The sequence below is a fragment of the Vanellus vanellus genome (genome assembly GCF_965231255.1).
Source record: "Vanellus vanellus genome assembly, chromosome: 2".
Classification (NCBI taxonomy): domain Eukaryota; kingdom Metazoa; phylum Chordata; class Aves; order Charadriiformes; family Charadriidae; genus Vanellus; species Vanellus vanellus.
In genome coordinates, this window is record NC_138906.1 from 155,384,622 (window position 1) to 155,403,998 (window position 19,377).

Consider the following 19,377-nt stretch of genomic DNA (forward strand, 5'->3'; position numbering starts at 1 on the left):
CCTGGAGATTTTCAAGACCCGCCTGGATGCAGTCCTGAGTAATGTGCTCTGGGCAATCCTGCTCTAGCAGGGGAGTTGGACTAGATGATCTCTAGAGGTCCCTTCCAACTCTGATGATTCTGTGATTCTGTGAGAGCCAAGCCCAAGATAAGCAGTGAAACCTACATCCTCTCTCTTTGTTATTAGTTCCTACTTCGGAGTCAAGAGTAGAACACCAGTCAAAAAGTAAACTGAAAAATTTAATTGTTTTATAAAATAAGATTATGAAATTCTATGTAAAAATCCAGCTTCTTAAATATGGTACATTCAGTTCCTCACAGAATATTTAAATATTCAGGTCACTTATGCTATATTTTCACCATATTTGAATTAAAATCATTGGATAAATTAAAACATCGCTACCAAAAGATACCACAACTTATACAAATAAAACTAAGCAATAATATTTTTTTTAAATATAAAATGTAAAGAAATTAATAACTCTTCGAGCATGCTACAAAATTTTGCCAGAAAAATATACGGGATCATTTTTGTTTAACTAGAAAATATACAGTGTGCTTTTCATTTCTCTTCCTAAAATTCAGTCTCATACAATTTCCATTTAACTTAATAAATATGTACAACAAAAATGTTTATACCTCAGAGAATATAAATAGCAAATACTGTAGTAGAGCCTGGTCCGGCATTTTTTCTCATCCAGTGACTATAGTGGGGTTTTTCAACTCTGAATGTGCAAAAATGCAGAATCAGGCTCTTAGTGTTATCAACAGGTTAATAGCTTTTACAAAAGTGATTTTATTAAAAAAAAGTCCAAAAACACTGCAAAAGACTTAGAGCTATTCCAGTCGGGCATTTCTATAAATAGTAAGACATAATGTAGGAAAACAACGTTCCAGTTTAATTACTGCTGGCAGTAATTAGGGAAAAATAGTCAGTGAAGAATGAAAAATATCTTGAATTAGACGCATCTTACTTTCACTGATTTAATTTGGTTCCTTACCATTTCTAAAAGGAGTTTCTGGTGTAATCTATACATTGTAAATCTGTGAAGAAACTTAATCGCCTTCTTCAGACTTTGGATGGTTGGTTTTGGAAAGTGGTATGTTTTCAAGTGCTTCAGTCCGTACATTAAACCTTTAATGGTGTCTTGGTCACCATTCTTTATTCTCCACAGATTGAGAAGCTTCAGAACTTGCTCTGTAGGTTGACATAGTTTCATTGTGCGCTCGATATCTTCTTTTCCCACTTTCTTGCCTGGTAAGTTTGCCATCAGTGTGTTGAGATGTTCAAAGGTGAGATTTGGGTGGCCGATATGCCTTAAGACACTATTTTCGCAAAGATCGATATCTATATGAAGCGAAAAGACAGGAGAGAGAAGTACAATGCATTACAACTTTACCATGGCCTGCAAAAACACTTCCACATTTCACAGAATCACAGAATCACGGAATTTTCAGAGTTGGAATGAACCTCTAGAGATCATCTAGTCCAACTCCATCATCTAGTGCAACTCTGAATTTGCATTTTAAGAAAAAAAAAAGTCAGAGGTGGAGTAAGTAAGAGTCTGAGGTCTCAAAGCATCTGCAAAATCTTCCAAAAAAAGTCTGGAGAGCTGTGTCAAAGTGCAGGAGACAGATCTGTGGCTGGTATAGCCAGAGGGCATAATTTTGAATTTCCAAACCAGCACTGAGCACGCCTCTCCGCCGGCATGCAGCCCGCCCGCTGCCACCGCGGGGAAACTCATGCGATGCTGCGGGAGCACGGCGACTTTCAAGGTGAATATGCCTTCCCTTTTTTATGTTATTTCAAATAATTGTCTCAGCAATGACTTTTTTTTTTTTTTTTGGCTGATGAAAAGCACTTAAGAATTTAATTAACTTTGCAAATACAAACAGCACCAAATCTCAAAGTTAGTAGCAAGTACTTATTGCTATACATTTGTTTCATCTATCTTGTAAAATGTTTTGTGTATGTGATAGGAGCCCTAATACATGGCTCTCTTCTTCTTCAGAAATGTCTAGGCAAGCTTTGCTAAAATAGTCATTTTCATTTTCGAAGTCCTCTAGATACTTCACAGACTGACATAAGCATACATATTAAAAAGAAGAGGGAGAGAAAAACATTTCTGCAGCATTTTTCAAATCTGTTCGGAGTGGACAAAAGGTCATTCTAATGTGGCAGTTGTTGATGGTGGCTACATGAAAAGAGTTGGCCTGACTCTCATAAAAACCTCCGTGTTAACATTGCAGCACCATTTCACCTTTGACACCTGTCTTGGCAGATTCAGCACAAAAGTAGTGCTGAATTGGAATGACAAATAGGTACCAGAAGGGAAAAAGAAGGGAAAGCTTGTCTGTGTATTCCTCACTCCCATGCGTCCCCATTCCGTGAATAAATGTCCTAGTCTGAGCTGTCAATCTCCACTTTATAGAAAACAAATTGCACCCTCAGTTGCAGGCATCCAGCTTCCTCTAACTTCAGCAGCCACTGCTCAGATATAACAGTGGGAAACATTTTCCCCATTTGATCAAAATTCCTCATACATTGTGCAGTCTCAAAAGGGGATCTTGGCTGTGGCACCACACATGCTCCCAGGGGGCCTACAAGTCTGGGACGAATTCAGTCCTCGACTGATCAGGAGAAGCTGAATTCTCTTCCTTCTTCTCTTCAACGTCACTGCACTCATAGCATCAATAAATCTCAGTTAAGCCCTGCAGGTCCTCCTCGGAGCATGATGCATCACCAGGAGGTGTTTGATCCCAAGCAATATTTAAAGAGCCATTTAGAAGGTTGCTTTTAATATATGTGCTTTCAAAAGAAGGTACCTTGAATAATCTTCTTGACCATATCCTGTTCTTTGTTTTGCTGCTTCCATAATTTCAAAAGCTGGAAGGTCTGCTCTTGAGTACCGTGCCTTTGTTTAATCCTTTCAATATTTTCTGTGGTAACCTTAGTCCCAGGCAAACTGTCTGCTAGTATGTTCAGCCAGTTAGGCGTGAGATGATTAGGAACAGCAAACCTGAAAAAAGCCTCCTCGCACAGGGTTACATCTGAAATGAGAGAGAAAGGGAATATGTCAATTGTTTTGCTCTCTGTTACCCTGCTTCTCTCTGAAAAAAAAAAAAAAAACAAACCAAAAAGCAAGCAACAAGGATGATAAGAAAAAATGCTTAAACAGCAAAGTGGTCTTTATCGTGCTGTGGCTCTCTGTGCTTGAGTTCTGTTTGGTCTGACCTACAATAATTAAAACTCTACTATGGCCATCCCCAGAGCAGGCAAATGGTTTCCAAGCTAGATATTTTTATAATACATGTTGATAAATTCATTTTAACTGTAATTTAACTCTAATATGTTTTCAGAACACTCTTTGTTAATATGATGCGTACCTATTCCACATTTTTGAGCTGTCGTATCTGTATTTTCCTGACAGATGTTGTCACGAACTGCATTTCCCTTCGATGCTATTTTGAAGCCTAGTGCACTACAGTTTGTGTGCTTTAGACAGACTGCTTTAGACGATGTTTCATTTGAGAAAAATCCTTCTGGACATCTCTTACATACAGTGTCACTCTCAGGGGTACCTGTGGACACAGGAAAACAATGCATCCAATTATATATAACATCAACTTTTTAAAATATACAGGAACACAAAAATAAAAGAAAATATTTCTCCCCAAATTGTTATGCTTCTGCTTTTCACATTTCTGATCTATGAAGGTATTACAATTAAAAAAAAAAAAAAACAAACAAAAAAAACAGAAACCAAAACACTTTAATTTTTAAAACCAAAAATGGTTCTTTAGGAGAATATGTTCCTGCTGGAGTAGCAGAGTAAATAGTACTCGTTACATACGCTCGTTACCAACTTTAAAATCAGTAATTACTGATTAAATCAGTAATTTTGTAAGGTAATATCAGTAATTACTTGAGTATATTCAGAACTTACATCATGTCTGACCTTCACCTTTCAACTGTACAAATATTCTGTAAAATAATTAAATGGCACAAGAAACTGCTCTGAATTGTACTCTAATATCTGACCAGAACCTTACTCAAATGGGTTACTTTAGTTCTAGCTAAAAATATAACTCAACTAAATATCAACTAACGAACTTCTGAAAAGTACTTTCCCTGATCAAATATTAAATTATAGAGGAAAATAGAGCTGCAGTAACATTTTTGAACTTTCTTCTGGGCTTGAATAAAATATTATTAAAAGCAAAGAAAGTAATCGTCCAATATAGGAAAAATATTTAATATATACATATGTTTTATTTTGTGTTTTAATTTTATAATGCATAGTTTTACTTCAGAATCAAATATATGATACAACAGAATGTCAGTATATGTTTCCATGTCATTGACAAAGAGAAAGAAAATTAATGCATGAAATCTGAAACAACGCAAACAGCCTAACCATCAGTGGCAGGAAAATAACAGCACCAATATATGCTGTATAGTCACTCTTAATTCATCTTTATTCAGCCAAAATTTAAGCAAGTGCCTAAAGTCTAATATCTAATATTTCATTATTGAACATGGACTTAAACATGTGCTTAAAATTCTTTGGAAAAAAATTGAAATTATATTTGAATAAGAAAATGCCTCCATCTAGTGTATTTTGGAAGTATTAACACGTGGATGCTTATTTTAATGCTAACTTTTAAGTAAATTTTATTTATTCTGGGCATTTCCTTAGAGAAAAAAAGTACGAATCTCCAGTTTTCAACCAGCCGTGAAAGAAAGTATAGTACTTGCATGCACCCAACCTAGCACTTCTTTTATCAAACATTAGGTGAAAACAAAGGAGAGGTTTTTAGTTGTGCATCCGAAAATCAAGAGACCCTGTATACTGCCAGACCCTCAAAATCCTCTGCTTTCTGCAGCCAGTGCCCAACCCACAGCAGCAGCGTCCGCCCTTGTGTTTTCTTGCCCAATATGTGCTGCCTGCGGCTCTGGGCTGTACGAAACTCCAGCCAACACCTGCACCTGAGCGGGCAGCAATTAGCTTTGATGAGAAGTCTGAACTTTTCACAACTTTCCCTGCTACAGACACGTTGCTGTCTTGTTCTGGCAGTGAGGAAGGGGAAGAAAGGAGAGTCCCTGCAAACAGTGCACCGTTCTGCTCAGAGCTTCCTGCATAACCTTTGCGGCACGGGAGGGAAATAAACCGGGTAATCCATCAGCGTTCTCAGGGTTGAGCGTGAAGTCACCTCCCAGCTTTGCCAGCTTCTTCTTCGCTGCTTATCTGGCCGCTGTTGTTCAGGGCACAAACCGCCGCAGCCCTTCCGCCGCTCCCTCCAGTTCACCTGGAATCCCCCATTCTCCCCAGGGAAACGGCAGCCACCGGCGGGGAGAGAGTGCAGCCGCGTAGCAGCGCTGCTTCCCCAGCACAGTGCTGCGAAAAACTCTGGCACATACAGGGCCAGCCGCGGCAGAAAGGAACAAAACCTTAATCTTCACTCACAAAAGGGGACTACTGGAGTAAAGTGATCTGCCCAATGTAATCAGCAGTGACCGGCAGTGGGGAAACGGATTTCGAATGTTTTAAGCTTTGAATGAGGCACTGGACCACACCACCTCCCTGTGTGGCAAAGGAAGCATATTTCTCCGCACTTAATTTTATTTCACCTGAATTTACATCGTTACAAAGTTCGAGGCTATCATATAGCAGAAACCGGGAACACAGTGTAGGCCATGCTTATTAAATTCTTAGTCGATGCCTCATCTCAAAAAATGGCTATTGACACAGAGGGACGCAATTATTTTTACAATGTTTTCATTCCTTGTTTGAGGTCTGCTTGGGTTTAGCTGGTTCATTCTGATGGTCTTTTGGAAACCAACTTTCCAATAAAATACACAATCAGACAATTTATCTTCTTCCAAAATTTGTTTCATTCTGAACTGAGGGATTCAAATTTGTCTGCCATGGTTTCACTCTGCTCGCAGGGATGCAGCAGGCTGGTTGCTCAGACAATTCATATTTTGTTCATCTCCCAAACAGTCTTTCTGAGAACTTTGTTTCTGTTCCTGTTTGACTTGCTGCCGAGGTACAGCGGAACTCATTAACCCAAGCCCGGGGGTATAACGATTTAGGTTAATGAAGGTTTGTAATACGGAAACGGGGTAGCTGCCAGTGGAAACGCTTAACAGTGGCAAGGGCATCAGGGTAATGCTTAGTTAACCAATTACTCGGGCACTAGTGAGCAGCTACAGCAGCGACATTACTCCTTACGTCCAAGTTGTTCTCCAATGAGATGTTTATAACCCAGCAAAGGACTCCCGACCTGTCATTCAGCATAGCTCTAAAATGTACAGGCAAGCTGTACATTTACAGAAAACTGGTGTTTCTCATTGTATATACGTAATTCCTAGGGAAGTAATTCTGCAGTCTGGAGACTGGTTGCCTCCGGGTTTGTGTCTGAGGTGCTTTGATTCCCTTCCTCAGTGCTCTTCTCCAGGCAGTTATCAATCTCCGGTACAATGACAGTTTACAATTCTTTCAGGCTGTATTAAATATGGGAGCTAAACTGAGCCATGACATTTGCCAAATGATAAATGATGTATTTCGTTTTGAGAGAAGAACTTATTATTGGTTTAACAATTTATGTTGTCTTAAATGAAGAATACACTCCACGGAAAAGCACCGCTTTTCCCCCCCGAGACGTACAGCACAATGCCAGCCTGCTTGACAAAGAAACAGTTGTTTGTTTGATAATAGTAACAGTTTCCCTAAGAGTTCCAGTTAGGATGCTGATAATTAATTATTACCAGATATTGCTGTGATGCTAGAGCTATATTAATACTGTTATAATTGTACAGTTGGTATCAAATACGTAGTACTCCTGGTGTTTGTGAAGATATACAGTTGCTTGAAACAGCAGATTTCAAAATGAAAAACATTATTATTTATCACACACACAAATACTACATTCCAGATAATGTTCCTTTAAAAGAGGCAATCCATCATGTTTCTCATTAGAGTGCAATTTGCTACATTTGCTGCTGCCATTAAGTTATATATTACTGTAGGAGCAGGGTATTCCACTGAGAAATGTTCCTTTGGCTACAATCCAAATGATGCAGACTAGGAACAGCTTCAATTGGCTTTACAATTTACCGTCCTGGAATTTCATCTGGACGAGCCTCTTTCCTAATCTTGTAACTGCCGCAAGTCGTCACCGTGCAGTGGAGCTCTAATTAAGTGTGCATATTGACAAGCGGTACATACCTGGCTGTGCAACGCCGAATCCGGGAGGACACTCCGTGTGCTTTAAACAAAACTCAAGCTCCAGGTATCTGCCGTCGACACACTCACAGATGCGGTTCTGTGTGCTGGAGCACTCCTGCTTGACGTACTGCAGCTCTTTGCAAACGGCGCTGCAGTACTGGCATTCGTCATTGCTGTTCCACTCTTCGGCGTAGTACTGGTCCGGACATGGGGCACACTGCGTCGGGCTGGTGGCCGTACAGTGCTGCTTTACGTAGCTCCCAGGAGGGCACTGATCACACAGCAGTTGACGAGATGTCCCTGGGTCATAATGGGTATATGTGCGGGGAGAGTCGCCCTGGATGGTCCACTTCACAGAAATGTCCAAGAGCTAGCAATGGGAAAATGAAACAGCACGCCCTTTAGTTCTGGGGAGCACCACAGCCACCAAGAAACTTACGTTTTAATGAGTTTATGAGTCTAATCATGTCACTATCTTCAAATAAATGTTTGTGTTAGAAATTTATAGAATATTAGCCGGCTTCCGGACTCTCCTGTGTCTGTGTTAGAATGGGAAAATTCTAGGATCTTCCCAACATAAGTACTTCCTTGTTCTTCCAGAGATGTCGATCCATTTCTTCTCCCATTTACACCTTTTTAATATCACTGGGTAATGACCTTTTACCGCCTGGCACCACAGAACCTGGCCTATTAATTTCATTGACAACATGCCTGATGAACAGCAAGGTGGGGTTTACACACTCCTGTGTTCTTAAGTATCAAGTTCTTCAGATGCAAAATAAATGGTATCTGAGCATACAAATCCGACCAGAGTACTGCACTATTACCACGGATACCTTTAAAGGTGATTCCTTACAATATTTCTTTTTGCTAGCAGTGAATGGCTAGAACAATATAGGTCACGTTTTAATGCCTTCCATTTAATCTTGCACTTGAATTCAGCAGCTCTGGGGATAAAACGTGGCAGATACATTGAGTTTGAAGATGAAGTTTCAGACAGAGGTAAAGAATGCTGCAGTTTATGAAGGGTACCATAAGGACTTAATCGCTTGAGCTGGAAGAGGTCAGGCTGATGCTTTCACTTCCTATCTAAAACCACAGCCTTAGGGCTGTCATGAGGACCTGCTTCGGTACCGGCACACATCATGACCCCAACACTCGGTCTGCTTCCTGCAACAGTCTGCTTTGATGGTGCGATTTGGGATCTAACGAGCTGAGATGGCCCTGCCCTTCTGTAGAGACAACCTCCCTATCACGACATTTTGGTCTTGTAACTGAAAATTTGGTTCCACAATTCTACCAGCCTATCAAAAACCCAACTCTCAGGTTTACTCCTTACATACTGCGCTGAGCCCCACGGGGTCTGCCTACAGCTCATTCTCCCCACTGAGAACCCGGCTCTGTCCCAGCGCTGTGTGACCCATGTGCCGCTTCTCTTCTAAAACTTGTACATTTTATAAGGATGAAGTACACTGGCTCTGAATGAAGTGGGTTTTTTTTACGTATCCATTCAAATTATAGATCCAACTGATTTGTCTTTGTCGCTATTTTAATCCCAGTCAGCTAATATGGATTTGCCAATTCAATTGCAAGAACATATTCTCCTCTTTCAAAGTGCAGATGTCCTCAAAGTGTAAGTAGAATGAACTCTTTTTATTCATTCAGACTCTGTATTCCTAGAGAGGCTTCATCTAAGGGCCTCGCTTCTGCCACAGCATGGCACTTCTTAAGTGATAGTCTTATTAAGGTTGGAAAGGACAATTTAAGTGTTCATCTGCATTAACACAAGTCACAGCGTTTGCACCAAGTAATATTGGGTGCCTAAATTAGGAACTCTTACCGCTTAAGAAAATATTCTTAAGTGCATTCTCCTGTTGCCTGTCTACGAATCCACTTTTTATACAGCTATACTTAGACAGGCTGAAGAATGAAATGTAGATAGTATGGATATTCCCCAAAGCCTCTTCTAGTTACCCTTGACTAAGCCCTGTAACTTGTGCGATCTGTGATTTTTAGAGGTGGAGATCCCACTTTTTCTTGTGGTCTCAATGCACAATCTCTTCCATTGTGAGAAATTCCTTATTACTCACTGATGTTTGATGTACCGCTCCATTTTTCTTAAATGACTAGATCTATTTCATGCCATGTGTTTAACAAGAGGGTGCAGCACGTTTTTTAGTAGCGAACGGCTTTCCATTGATGAAAAATGTACCCACCCTTGGTAAATCTACAGCTATTACTCTAGAAACAAGGAAATCCTGGTAATCCCATTAATTGTTGATGTGGTCAGGTTTCCTTCTACAGCTTTTATTCAGTAATAGATAATACAGCATCCCAGAGTCCAAGACTCTCATGGACACGTGCATTCCTTCTGCAGAATAGACTGCAACGTGCGGCACAGAAGCTACGAAGACCCACATTTCATGCAGACGTCTGTGAAAACCCATGACAATACCCAGCACAGATGAAAGTCTGACACCGTGAAAATGATTAGGGACAGCAACCAGACATGCAGACAGCACGTCCTCGTGAAGAAATGCCAGTTTTCCTTCTCTGCAATGCACAACCCACAACAAACCCGAAGCTGTCGCTGCAGTAGAATCTGCTCCTCTGGGTCATGCCTGTGCCCTTAGTGACACATTTTCAGGTGCCAAATGGTAGGTGGACCATTTCAAGACTGCTCAACTCCCCTCTGCAACATGCAGGAGTAAAAACAACAAGATGTTCTCTGTTTTCCTGACTCAGCAATTTACATTGGAAATCACAAATGAGGCAAGTAAGAAGTTTTGGTGCAGGGGATGATTCAGGATTAGTAATAATTCAAATTCAATAATCAGGGTATAAGAGCATGGGGTTTTGTACAGAAAAACAGAGGCACTTGCTTCCTGAAGAACCTACAGCTACGTGAAGCAAGCCAATAAAAATTGAAAATAATTTGACACAATTTGAGAGGAATTGATTTAAAAAATTGAGCAAAAAATACTTGAACAATACGTGTGTGAGACCATCGAAAGTTTTGCCTTTGGAAGTACCAATAGCTATGAACTATTAAGGGCAACCAGTATACTATTAATCTAAATGAACACAACCAATAACCATAATAATATGATTAATAAGTCAGGGTCACTGAGAGGACTATCAGCCTTTGCATTTGATTTTTTTTCTTTGTGTTTTTAAAAGACAAGCACATCACACCTGTTGTCCCTTCCTTCCTAGAAACACACATTATGTAGCTGCAGTAATCCATCCATCCATCCATCCATCCATCCATCCATCCATCCATTCATCAGTGGGTGAGCCATGTATGCAGGATCCAACTCTTTTATTTAGTAAACAATTATGAGAAAAAGCTCTTCAGTCAAACTAAAGCTATAAATGCAGTCAATATCACAGTATTTTACCAGTATATTTTATACATCATTTTCAACATAGAGCTAGATTACCATTACCGTTACTGTCTGACTACCATGATCCTATTAGTACGGTGAGCTGTGCAACTCATTGCCACAGCACATTGTAAACAGTTGAGTTAAAAATGCAACTGGACATAGTAATGGAGGTAAAATCTAATAAATGGCTATTAAACATAAACATCCCCTTTAGATCAGGAAATCCCAAGCCACAAACTGCTTGAGTCTGGAAGAGTATGTTGGAAAAATAATGCTATCTTTCTGACTTTTTCTTCGATCATCTCCTCTATGCATCAGTTATCAACCCCTATGGGGCTTTTTAGGGCTGGATTAATTTTTTCTTAGACCCAGTACAGCCATTAGTATGTTCGTAACTACATTTCTAGACTCCAGTCCCCAATACCACACTTCTCCATAAGACTACTGGAGGTCACTTAGTAATTCTTACAGAATAGCTGAGCAAGATTGTCTTCTATGCAGACTGAAAACACCTAGCACACATGAGTATTCTGAATATTAATATGCAACCTGAAAATCAGGAGTTATCTTTGGACCTACATCAAGCGCCAAAGTAGAAGCAATCTATTTTTCAGAAGTTTCGCAAAAAGGCAGGAAGAATGGTAGAAGGTAATTAAGTATGATTTTTTCCCATTTTATTGCAGCAACTTGATACAAACAGAATGAAAAGACTCTTCTTGTCCCTGAGCTCACACAGTAAGCTAGAGGGAAACATCACTAAATTGTCCTTTCTACTGGCCTAAGACACACTGAATTTGTGCTTACGTTAGCAAGTTGGACCACCTGTAACACCAGATTTGTATGGCAAAACAGATGGTGCTGAGCACCTGACATCCACGTTATGCACGATTCAGGGGGGTTATTTTGGCCTAACTTCAGTCTGCTCTCACGGACTGAGCATGCATTAGTGGTTACAGTGCATCTGGTGCGTCTCTGGAGTCTGTCTCTGGGATCAGTCCAGTTTACTTTTGTAAATCCTCTTTGTGCACTCCAAGTCTGCTCTGACATGCAAACTAAAATACAGTAAATAAGGATGATCAGGAGAGGCCCTTTAAAAGCATGTTCCTGAATCAAATTAAAATGCTAATTCAGTGCATTTTGTGTCATTCCTGACATTCCTCCTCCTAAGCCATGCTATGACCAACTTGTTAGCAAATTCTCTGTCACATAAAACCTGTGTTTGACCTGAATGCCCATACTTAAAGGCGGGCAATGTACTAAACACCTTAATCTCTGCTGTGAGGAATAACACTATTCAAGCACATGAAAACAGCGTGATCAGAACTTACTAGTTCTGAACGTTGGTCTTCCTTAAAGCTTCACAGAAAGCAGGATTTCTCCCTAATCCTGCTGGCACTGGCCTGTTTTGCACTTGCTGGAGAAGGTGACATGTTGCAATTTGAAAGGAGGAAGAAAGTACAAGTCTGGCTTCAGTTTACTGGAATCAAAAGGAGAGGCAATGAGCATATTCACCCTTTAAGCTTTAAGAAACCCGAGCTGGAGCCTATCAGTACTACACCTGGCCAAGTTATGGATTTGTCATTGAGATAATTATGTAAAATTCTGTTCATCCTTGTTTAGGAAAGGTTATTTCAGCCTGGAAGAGGTACAAAGAAAGATTAGAAGGATATGGAGACCCTCACCTTGAAAAGAATCTTGACTTGTTGAATATATTGGCAATTCAAAACAGTACCTATCAATTCAGTACAGATAGACAGTCAACACACGGAGAAGAACTTTCTCTGGTAAAAGATAATTCTGGCCAACGAAAAGGGGATTCTCTCATCAGAGGAAGTTTGGGAACAGCCTTTTACTGAGAAGCAGGTGCAAGAAACCCAAGTAGTTTAAATATAGCTCCCAATGCATTTCTGAAAGCAAAACCACCATTTGGTTTCCTGGAAGAGCTGGGGAACAGACTGAAAAGATCTAGGCAGTTTCTTTCAGTTTTAAACCCTATGCGCATGCTTTATATCCCAATACCGATGGAAGCCAGTGATACACAAGATCTTGTTCATCTCAACAAACTAAATGTTACTCTGTTCCAGAGCGCATTCAGTCACAAAAGGTTTTCTTAGGGGTACTGAAATTCAAGGCTTAATTTAAAAAAAAATCCCAAGTGTTTTAGGGTGTTGGGTTTGGTTTCGGTTTTTTCCCCTATGAATATTAAATGCTATCAGTAACAAAATACTTACTAAAACAAAACAAAACCTAGGATCATTAAGTGCATCTATCAACCTATTGGGTGAAATTTACCTCTAGCATCATGGGCTCAGTTCTGAAAGGACTGAAAATCTCATCTCCCTGGGCCAACGCCTCGGTACCTCTGAGGATGGCCATCTCCATGCAAGGAGCTGAGATGAACTGTAAATATTGAAATGTAAGTCCTAGTGGAAGTCAGTGTCATGCAAGTAAATACTGAGAGCTTATTCAAAATGAGTTACCCAGGGTTAAAAAAGTAATTCTTTGATTGTGTCATTCAACACATTAGGCCTAAAGCTATATTTTTCTATATCATCTTTATGTCAGCAAACACAAAACAGTCAATGCTAGCATAAAAGGCCTGTGCAGTCCATTTATTTGAGCCCTTAGAAGATGCTTTTGAAAGAGAAATAATGTGATTGTAAAATTTCATTTCAGATCTGGGGCATGAAAAAAGTACACGCCCTTTTCTTTCATCTTTAAATGTAAGGCAAAGAGCCACTTGCTTTTTCTTGTTGAATTAAAATGAACTGGAAGACAAAGCACATAAAGCAAAAATCCTTCAAGCATCATCCCTTTAAATCACTGCTTTGTGAGAGAAAAGAAAGTGGCTTTTCAGCATATGAAAATATTATTATATAGCTTGGGTTTGCGGTTTTGGGTTGTAGACCAAAGGAGAATGTTTAATTTGCTGAGAAAGATAAATCTGTTTCTGTTTTGCATTCCACAACTATTCTGAAGCATATTTTCCTGCGTGATAAATAATCGTTCAAGGCATCTGTCAGATTGCTCCTAGTGTTTTCATTGGGTTCAAAGTAAAACCTCACAACTCTCCTACTTTGCTTTCTACACAAAGTATTTGGACAAAGCTAAGGCGGGAGGCCTTCACTTACCCTCAGCCCTTAGGCAGAATGCCTCACTGAAATCACGCACAGACCCCAGAGAAATCTCAGTGGCAAAATATAGCACTGAATGATATTGAAGACGTCCTCCTAATCAATAGCTTGTCAAATCAAAACAGTAACTCTAGATCCAGCACATGACAGTGCCGTGCTGGATCAGATCCATAGCTGTCTGTTGCAAATAACCATTGTAAAATATTTGTCATCTATAGCGAAATGACTCCCATCCATCTGGGAGATACTCAGAACTCATCCTCCTCATTTGGCTGTTCTGGGGGGCCCCATGCAATCACCGAATTGAACCTCTTTGGACTGACAGCCATGCAGAATGGCTTACCCCATGGGTCGCTGCAGGCTCGCTGAGAGCACAGCCCAGACGAAACACCTTTCGGCAAACCACAGCTGAGCGTCAGGTACAGGACGAAAGCTAAATCAGAGTCTTCTTTGCTGTTTTGCTAAAGTTTAGCTTATAAAGCTGTTCCGCCATTCTGCCAACTGCTTCAATGCAATCCACTCACTTTGGACATAACGAGACCTAATTTTGTACGGAAGATTCTTTGTAAAGTGGAGGCTGCTCTTTTATATAACGAATATAACCAGTGACTATTCTGGGCAACCTGTATTCGTAACTGAGGATATCAACCGCTGTCTCTATTTCTCTGTCAGCAAAGCAATATGTCAACAACACAAATATTTTAGAGACTTTGTGACGCAGTTAGTTGTCAGTCACAAAGCAATTTAGGACTCACAAAGTAATTTAGGGGTCTAAAATATTGTTGCACTTTCAGTAGTAGGAAAATTACATTCAGCTGAAGAGCAGTTTTGCATCTTATCAAAGAAGTGCTAAATTGAAAGTCTTCGTTTATATGAGCTACATTTCCCTGGAAGCTTGTGGAAGGAGAAAGCGGAAAAGACTAACCAGCTACTCAGCAAAAGGTGTGTCTTATCCACAACTCATGTTTTGGAACATTATTCACTACAGTGACAGAAAAATGTAGAGATAACCCAAACTTAGGATGTTCCCACCATGACTCCCTTTGCACTGAACAGAATTACTAACAACTGACCATCTAGCTAGAGGAACGGTAAGTCCAGTATTATGTCCAAACAGGTGTTTTTCTTCAGGAAGACTATCAGAGTAGTAAATCTACTAGCATAAAAAAAATACAGAAGGAACAAAATTAAAGTTTCTGTGAGATTTGAACAGTGCATGTTACTTAAATTGTGACAATATCTTTTAAAAATCATTCTGGTAACCTTGGTGTTTTATTTTTAACCCCCACACATGCAGACAGACAGAAAGAAAGTCAGACAGAAAGATAACTCCTACCCTCTCAGGCTGCAAAGCCACTGCTGCCTACACACAGCAAACCCAACAGGCAGGCCAGAAAAAGCATGTCACATGCACCCAGAGATCCAAAATAGAGAAAGGTCAAGTTTAAGGGTCAAGATAGTTACGTGACAAGTAACGAGATCCAGCTCTGGGGAATTTCTTTCAATTCAGTCCCATTTCATAATGCTTGTCTGTTTGTAAGCAGTTTTAGTGTTCCAGCAAACAACACGTACATGCGTGCACCACCACAGCAGGTCCCCTTTCTGAAACCTTAGCAAAGAGGCCAAGGCTGAAAGTACATCATGTCCAAAGAGCCTTTTATAGCTATGGTGTCTCCAAACTAGGCTTAAGGTATGCGAGCCAAATGCACACAATGTTGAACTGCTGTTGTGCCTCTTACAAGTGTTCTTATAAAACAGGTACTAAAACTACTTTTCTGAGCTCGAGCACATCTGACAGTACTTAAACTTCACTGACAGTACTTAAACTTCACAATAACTTTAAATAAATTGCTTTTAAATAATAATTTAAAGAAATTTGAGTGATGAAGCTCTGTGGTAGGTACTCCTGCCATATTTCAGCTCAGAGACTCATCTGCCAGAGGATTATGCTAAACTTCACCAAATGCTATTACTTTATGGGAGAACACGAACAGGCACATTACATTTAATCAAAATCAAAATACTGATGTGATTATTTTATGACAGGCACAGATAAGAAGCCAAGCTGATAACAGGCTATTGCTGAAATTCCCAGATTAACTTCCTGTGCTTTCATATAGACAAAGAAGGCACAACATCATCTATGAGATGAAAAGTTGTCCTGCGTTTCAACTTGCTGACTGCGAGCATGAACATTTTTGCTTCCCTTGCACCATTAATTACTTTGGGTTTGTTTCTCAAAAAGCTCTTTCAGAAAGTTGTACCGAGAGTAATAAACATGCATTACTCATCGGGTCCGGGAAATCTCTTTGCATTTATAAAGAGCTTTCAAAATAAATGGATCTCAGTTCTAACGCTCTGCCACATTAATGCCACTGTACTCACCAAAACAACCCAGGAACAAGTTGCCACACAGGCATGCATGACAGCCTTTTCTGGATATTATTTTTTAATGTTTTTCTTTGAATGTTTTCTTATCCAAGAGATTAATAGCCTCCGAATAGATGTTACACAGTATTTGTCTGTATGCGGGTTTTAATTATTCTGACACCATATACAATTCCATATGGCTAAATGGATTAAATGACATTTTGAAAGATTTACTGCACTGCTAACATCTCTAAATTTGCATCCGGAAGTATCTTGCTAAATCACTGAGTAAACAAAAACTTATTAAAGCGAGGGCTTACACCAGATTTAATAACACAACTTTTTCTGTAATAGCTACTGACACAGCTACTAATTCATCACTTTCTCGCACATGAAGCTGAATTTTCTAAGCCAAAACAAGCACCACATGCTTCTGCTTTTTTCTGTAGTTCACAGTGGTTTTCCCGGGTAAGAAAGCCAGCCCAGTATCTGAGATACCAACCAGTGCCAGTGCAGCAGAGATTACAGAGTCAGGCAGAGATGGAGCTTTTGTAAATCAAAAACAAACATCCCAGCCTACAGTTTCTAAATTCATTCCTAGATACGGTGTTTTGTGTCAGCCCGGTATAATGAAACCTTACAGAAGGAGAAAGGAAGATAGGAAAAAAAGCAAAAGAAAGGCAAACCATGCCACTACCTTAAGAATGGGTTGAAAATCCCTGCTGCCTCCCTGGAGCTGGACGTGTCCATCGCACTCCAAACCTCACCAGGAAAGCTCGGCGTGATGAAACAAAAAGGGTTTACCAAGAAAACAGAGAGAAGGCAAAAAAAACCCCAAACCAAAAAAACCCAAGCAAAACAAAACAAAACAAAAAAACCCAGAAGAAAAGCCGTATGTCTTTACAGCCTGATCTCTGAAGCTGTAATGCATCTTAAAGCCTATCTACCTCTCTGAAGGGACTTACCACAAGCGTGCAGCACAGGAACTTGTTCATTGTGGTCGATGGAAGAAACCTCAGTGAGCTGGGAAATCAGGCAGAGAGTCAGCTCCCGCTCCAGTCTCCTAGCAGCCTGCTTACATCCCCCAACATTAAAGACACGATATATATATAGTCCCGGTGTAACAGGAAGCTTTGGCTCAGCTTTGATCACTCATTCCCTACCATGACCAAACTTTTCTCTCGCGCGCGCTCTCTCTCCCCCTCTTTTTTTTTTTTTTTAAGGAACCTGTAAAACTTGATGACTTAATGGAACCCTTTGAGTGCTGTAACCACAGACTGGAAAATGCAGGAGGGAGTGTCAGGGGCTGGCCAGGGGAGGGTTTAATTGGGCTCTGTCTGGCTGTCTGGCTGTCCCCCCTCCTCTTCCCTGGGCAGCTGGCTTATAGAATCATAGAATAGTTTGGGTTGGAAGGGACCTTTATAGGTGACCTCGCCCAAGGCTTGGAGGGGAGACGTTGTGCCCTGGGGATGACAGCAGCTCCCGGGGCGCCCCAGGCTCGTGGGTGACACGGTTAGAAATCCCAGCTGGAGGCTGAGCCCCAGCGCCCACGGCAGCACGGCCGCCCGCTCGCAGGGCCCTCCAGCACGGCCGAGGGCTGCCACTTCCCTGGGAGGGAGAGGGCTCCTTTCAGCTTGGCTCCCCAGGGGTTTCCAGGAGCGAGGGGGAGGGGGGGGGGGGTGGCGCTGGCTGGGAAGCGAAGGCCAAGGAGGGGGAGGCTGAGAAGAAGGAGGATCCCTGCTGGTTTCCCTTTCCTGATGAGGCAGGAATGCGAGGAATGGCCCCATTGCCCCTGCCTTCTGCCAAGGCACTGTGCGACATGATAGGTGTCCGCCTGCCTGGGCCACCACCAGCCAGTACCAGCCCCGAGGGGCTTAGTGAGGAGGAGAGACCCGTGGGAACGATACAGGGCTTTTGCATGTGCAGTTGTGATTTCCCAGTGACATCCAGTGTCCAGAAAAAAAGGAAGGCTTAGCGTTTTCAGTAAGCCCTTGTCCACAGGAGAGGCCCCACTCAGGGGCCTGTTCTTCCTGCCCCCACTTGCCATGCAGTGCTTTTAGTTAAAAAAAAGGTCATTTTTCTAAAGCCATAAGGATCAAACCTTGCTGGTCTTGCCTTCCTGGATTTCTCAGAGGGCTCCCTGGAAGCCCCCGGGGAACCTGCATGTACCAGACACAGGGCTGAGCATGGCTTCCCAAGCAAAGGGGCAGAGAAAGGATTTCTTCTCCCAACCTGCAGATGTTCAGAAAGTGATTATGGGAGGCTATGGGATCCTGGAGTAGAAGCCAAACCCAGACGTGCCTCCAGTTTTCACAGATGGTTTTCTCTCCCTTTTCACAAGCCAGACCAAAACCTCAGCTCTGGATATTCCAGCTCTCAAGCGTTTGAAATCTGGGGCCCATGTTGGCTCTGGGTTGTGCAGTTTTGCCCCTTTGAGTCACAAGGCTGTGGAGGATTGGCAAAAGAGTGAAGTGGAAAAAGCCTGCATATTGTTTCACAAAAATTCAGCTATGCTAAGTCAGGAAACCATCGTCTTAAAGAAGGACAGCCTAGGCACATTCCTCCTTACACATCTGTAACCGTTTGAACACCCACAAAGCATAACTTAAGATTGAAACAGATGCTGATCACACTCGTGCGGATGATAAAAATCTGAGACACTTGAATTAGTGATGAGTTCTTTGTAAGAGGTGATATGACAACTAGCACGGAAACCCTACCACCCAAGGGAGTATTGCTGGCATCTGTTGGGTAGTAATCACCACTCGATTACTATTGCACCTTGAATGGATGCTGTAACTGTTCCTGTAATCTTTTCAGAGCCTTTTAGTACTTTAGCATCTATTCTTAGATATATTTATGAACATACTGCCCAGGTAAAGGAACAGTAGAACCAGTAAACATGATCTACCTCTACATTTCTACATTTTCATTGTGGGCTAGGGGGAAGGACTGTTTTTGAAATGGCCAACTTTGACCATGTAAGGGTAGCTATGCGTGAGTATGGTATTCTTCATATATGGACCAACTTTAAGTGTCAACCAGAATGCTACAGCAACTCCATCAGCAGAAGTTATTTAAGGCAAACTAGCTTTATTTCCTCAGAGGTCGAGAGCCGGACATGGCAATGTGTCTCTTCTCCTGATTGGGAAGAGCAAGCTGCAATGTCAACTCAGAGGTCCCTGGGAGGTGGCTGGGGTTGATTGCTTCTTGCTCAGATATAACAGAAAGAAAAGCATCAAACCTACAGCAA

General features: G+C 41.2%; 1 protein-coding gene across 1 annotated transcript; it reads right to left on the minus strand.

Annotated features, from left to right (window-relative positions):
* Window positions 1–221: 221 nt before the first annotated feature.
* Window positions 222–17,253, minus strand: TNFRSF11B (TNF receptor superfamily member 11b). Its single transcript, XM_082479825.1, has 5 exons — window positions 17,090–17,253; window positions 7,232–7,601; window positions 3,387–3,581; window positions 2,826–3,050; window positions 222–1,347 (listed from the first exon to the last, which is right to left on the minus strand). The coding sequence occupies exons 1-5, from the start codon at window positions 17,117–17,119 to the stop codon at window positions 959–961; spliced, it is 1,209 nt and encodes a 402-aa protein (XP_082335951.1). The 5' UTR covers window positions 17,120–17,253; the 3' UTR covers window positions 222–958.
* Window positions 17,254–19,377: the final 2,124 nt, after the last annotated feature.

Excerpts from the sequence above, each read along its gene's own strand:
- TNFRSF11B (XM_082479825.1), bottom strand. The coding sequence starts at position 17,119 with ATGAACAAGTTCCTGTGCTGCACGCTTGTG. Across the intron at positions 3,582-7,231 it reads ATTCGGCGTTGCACAGCCAG|GTACCCCTGAGAGTGACACT; the intron begins GTATGTACCGCT and ends CTGTGTCCACAG. Across the intron at positions 3,051-3,386 it reads AGCTCAAAAATGTGGAATAG|ATGTAACCCTGTGCGAGGAG; the intron begins GTACGCATCATA and ends CTCTCATTTCAG.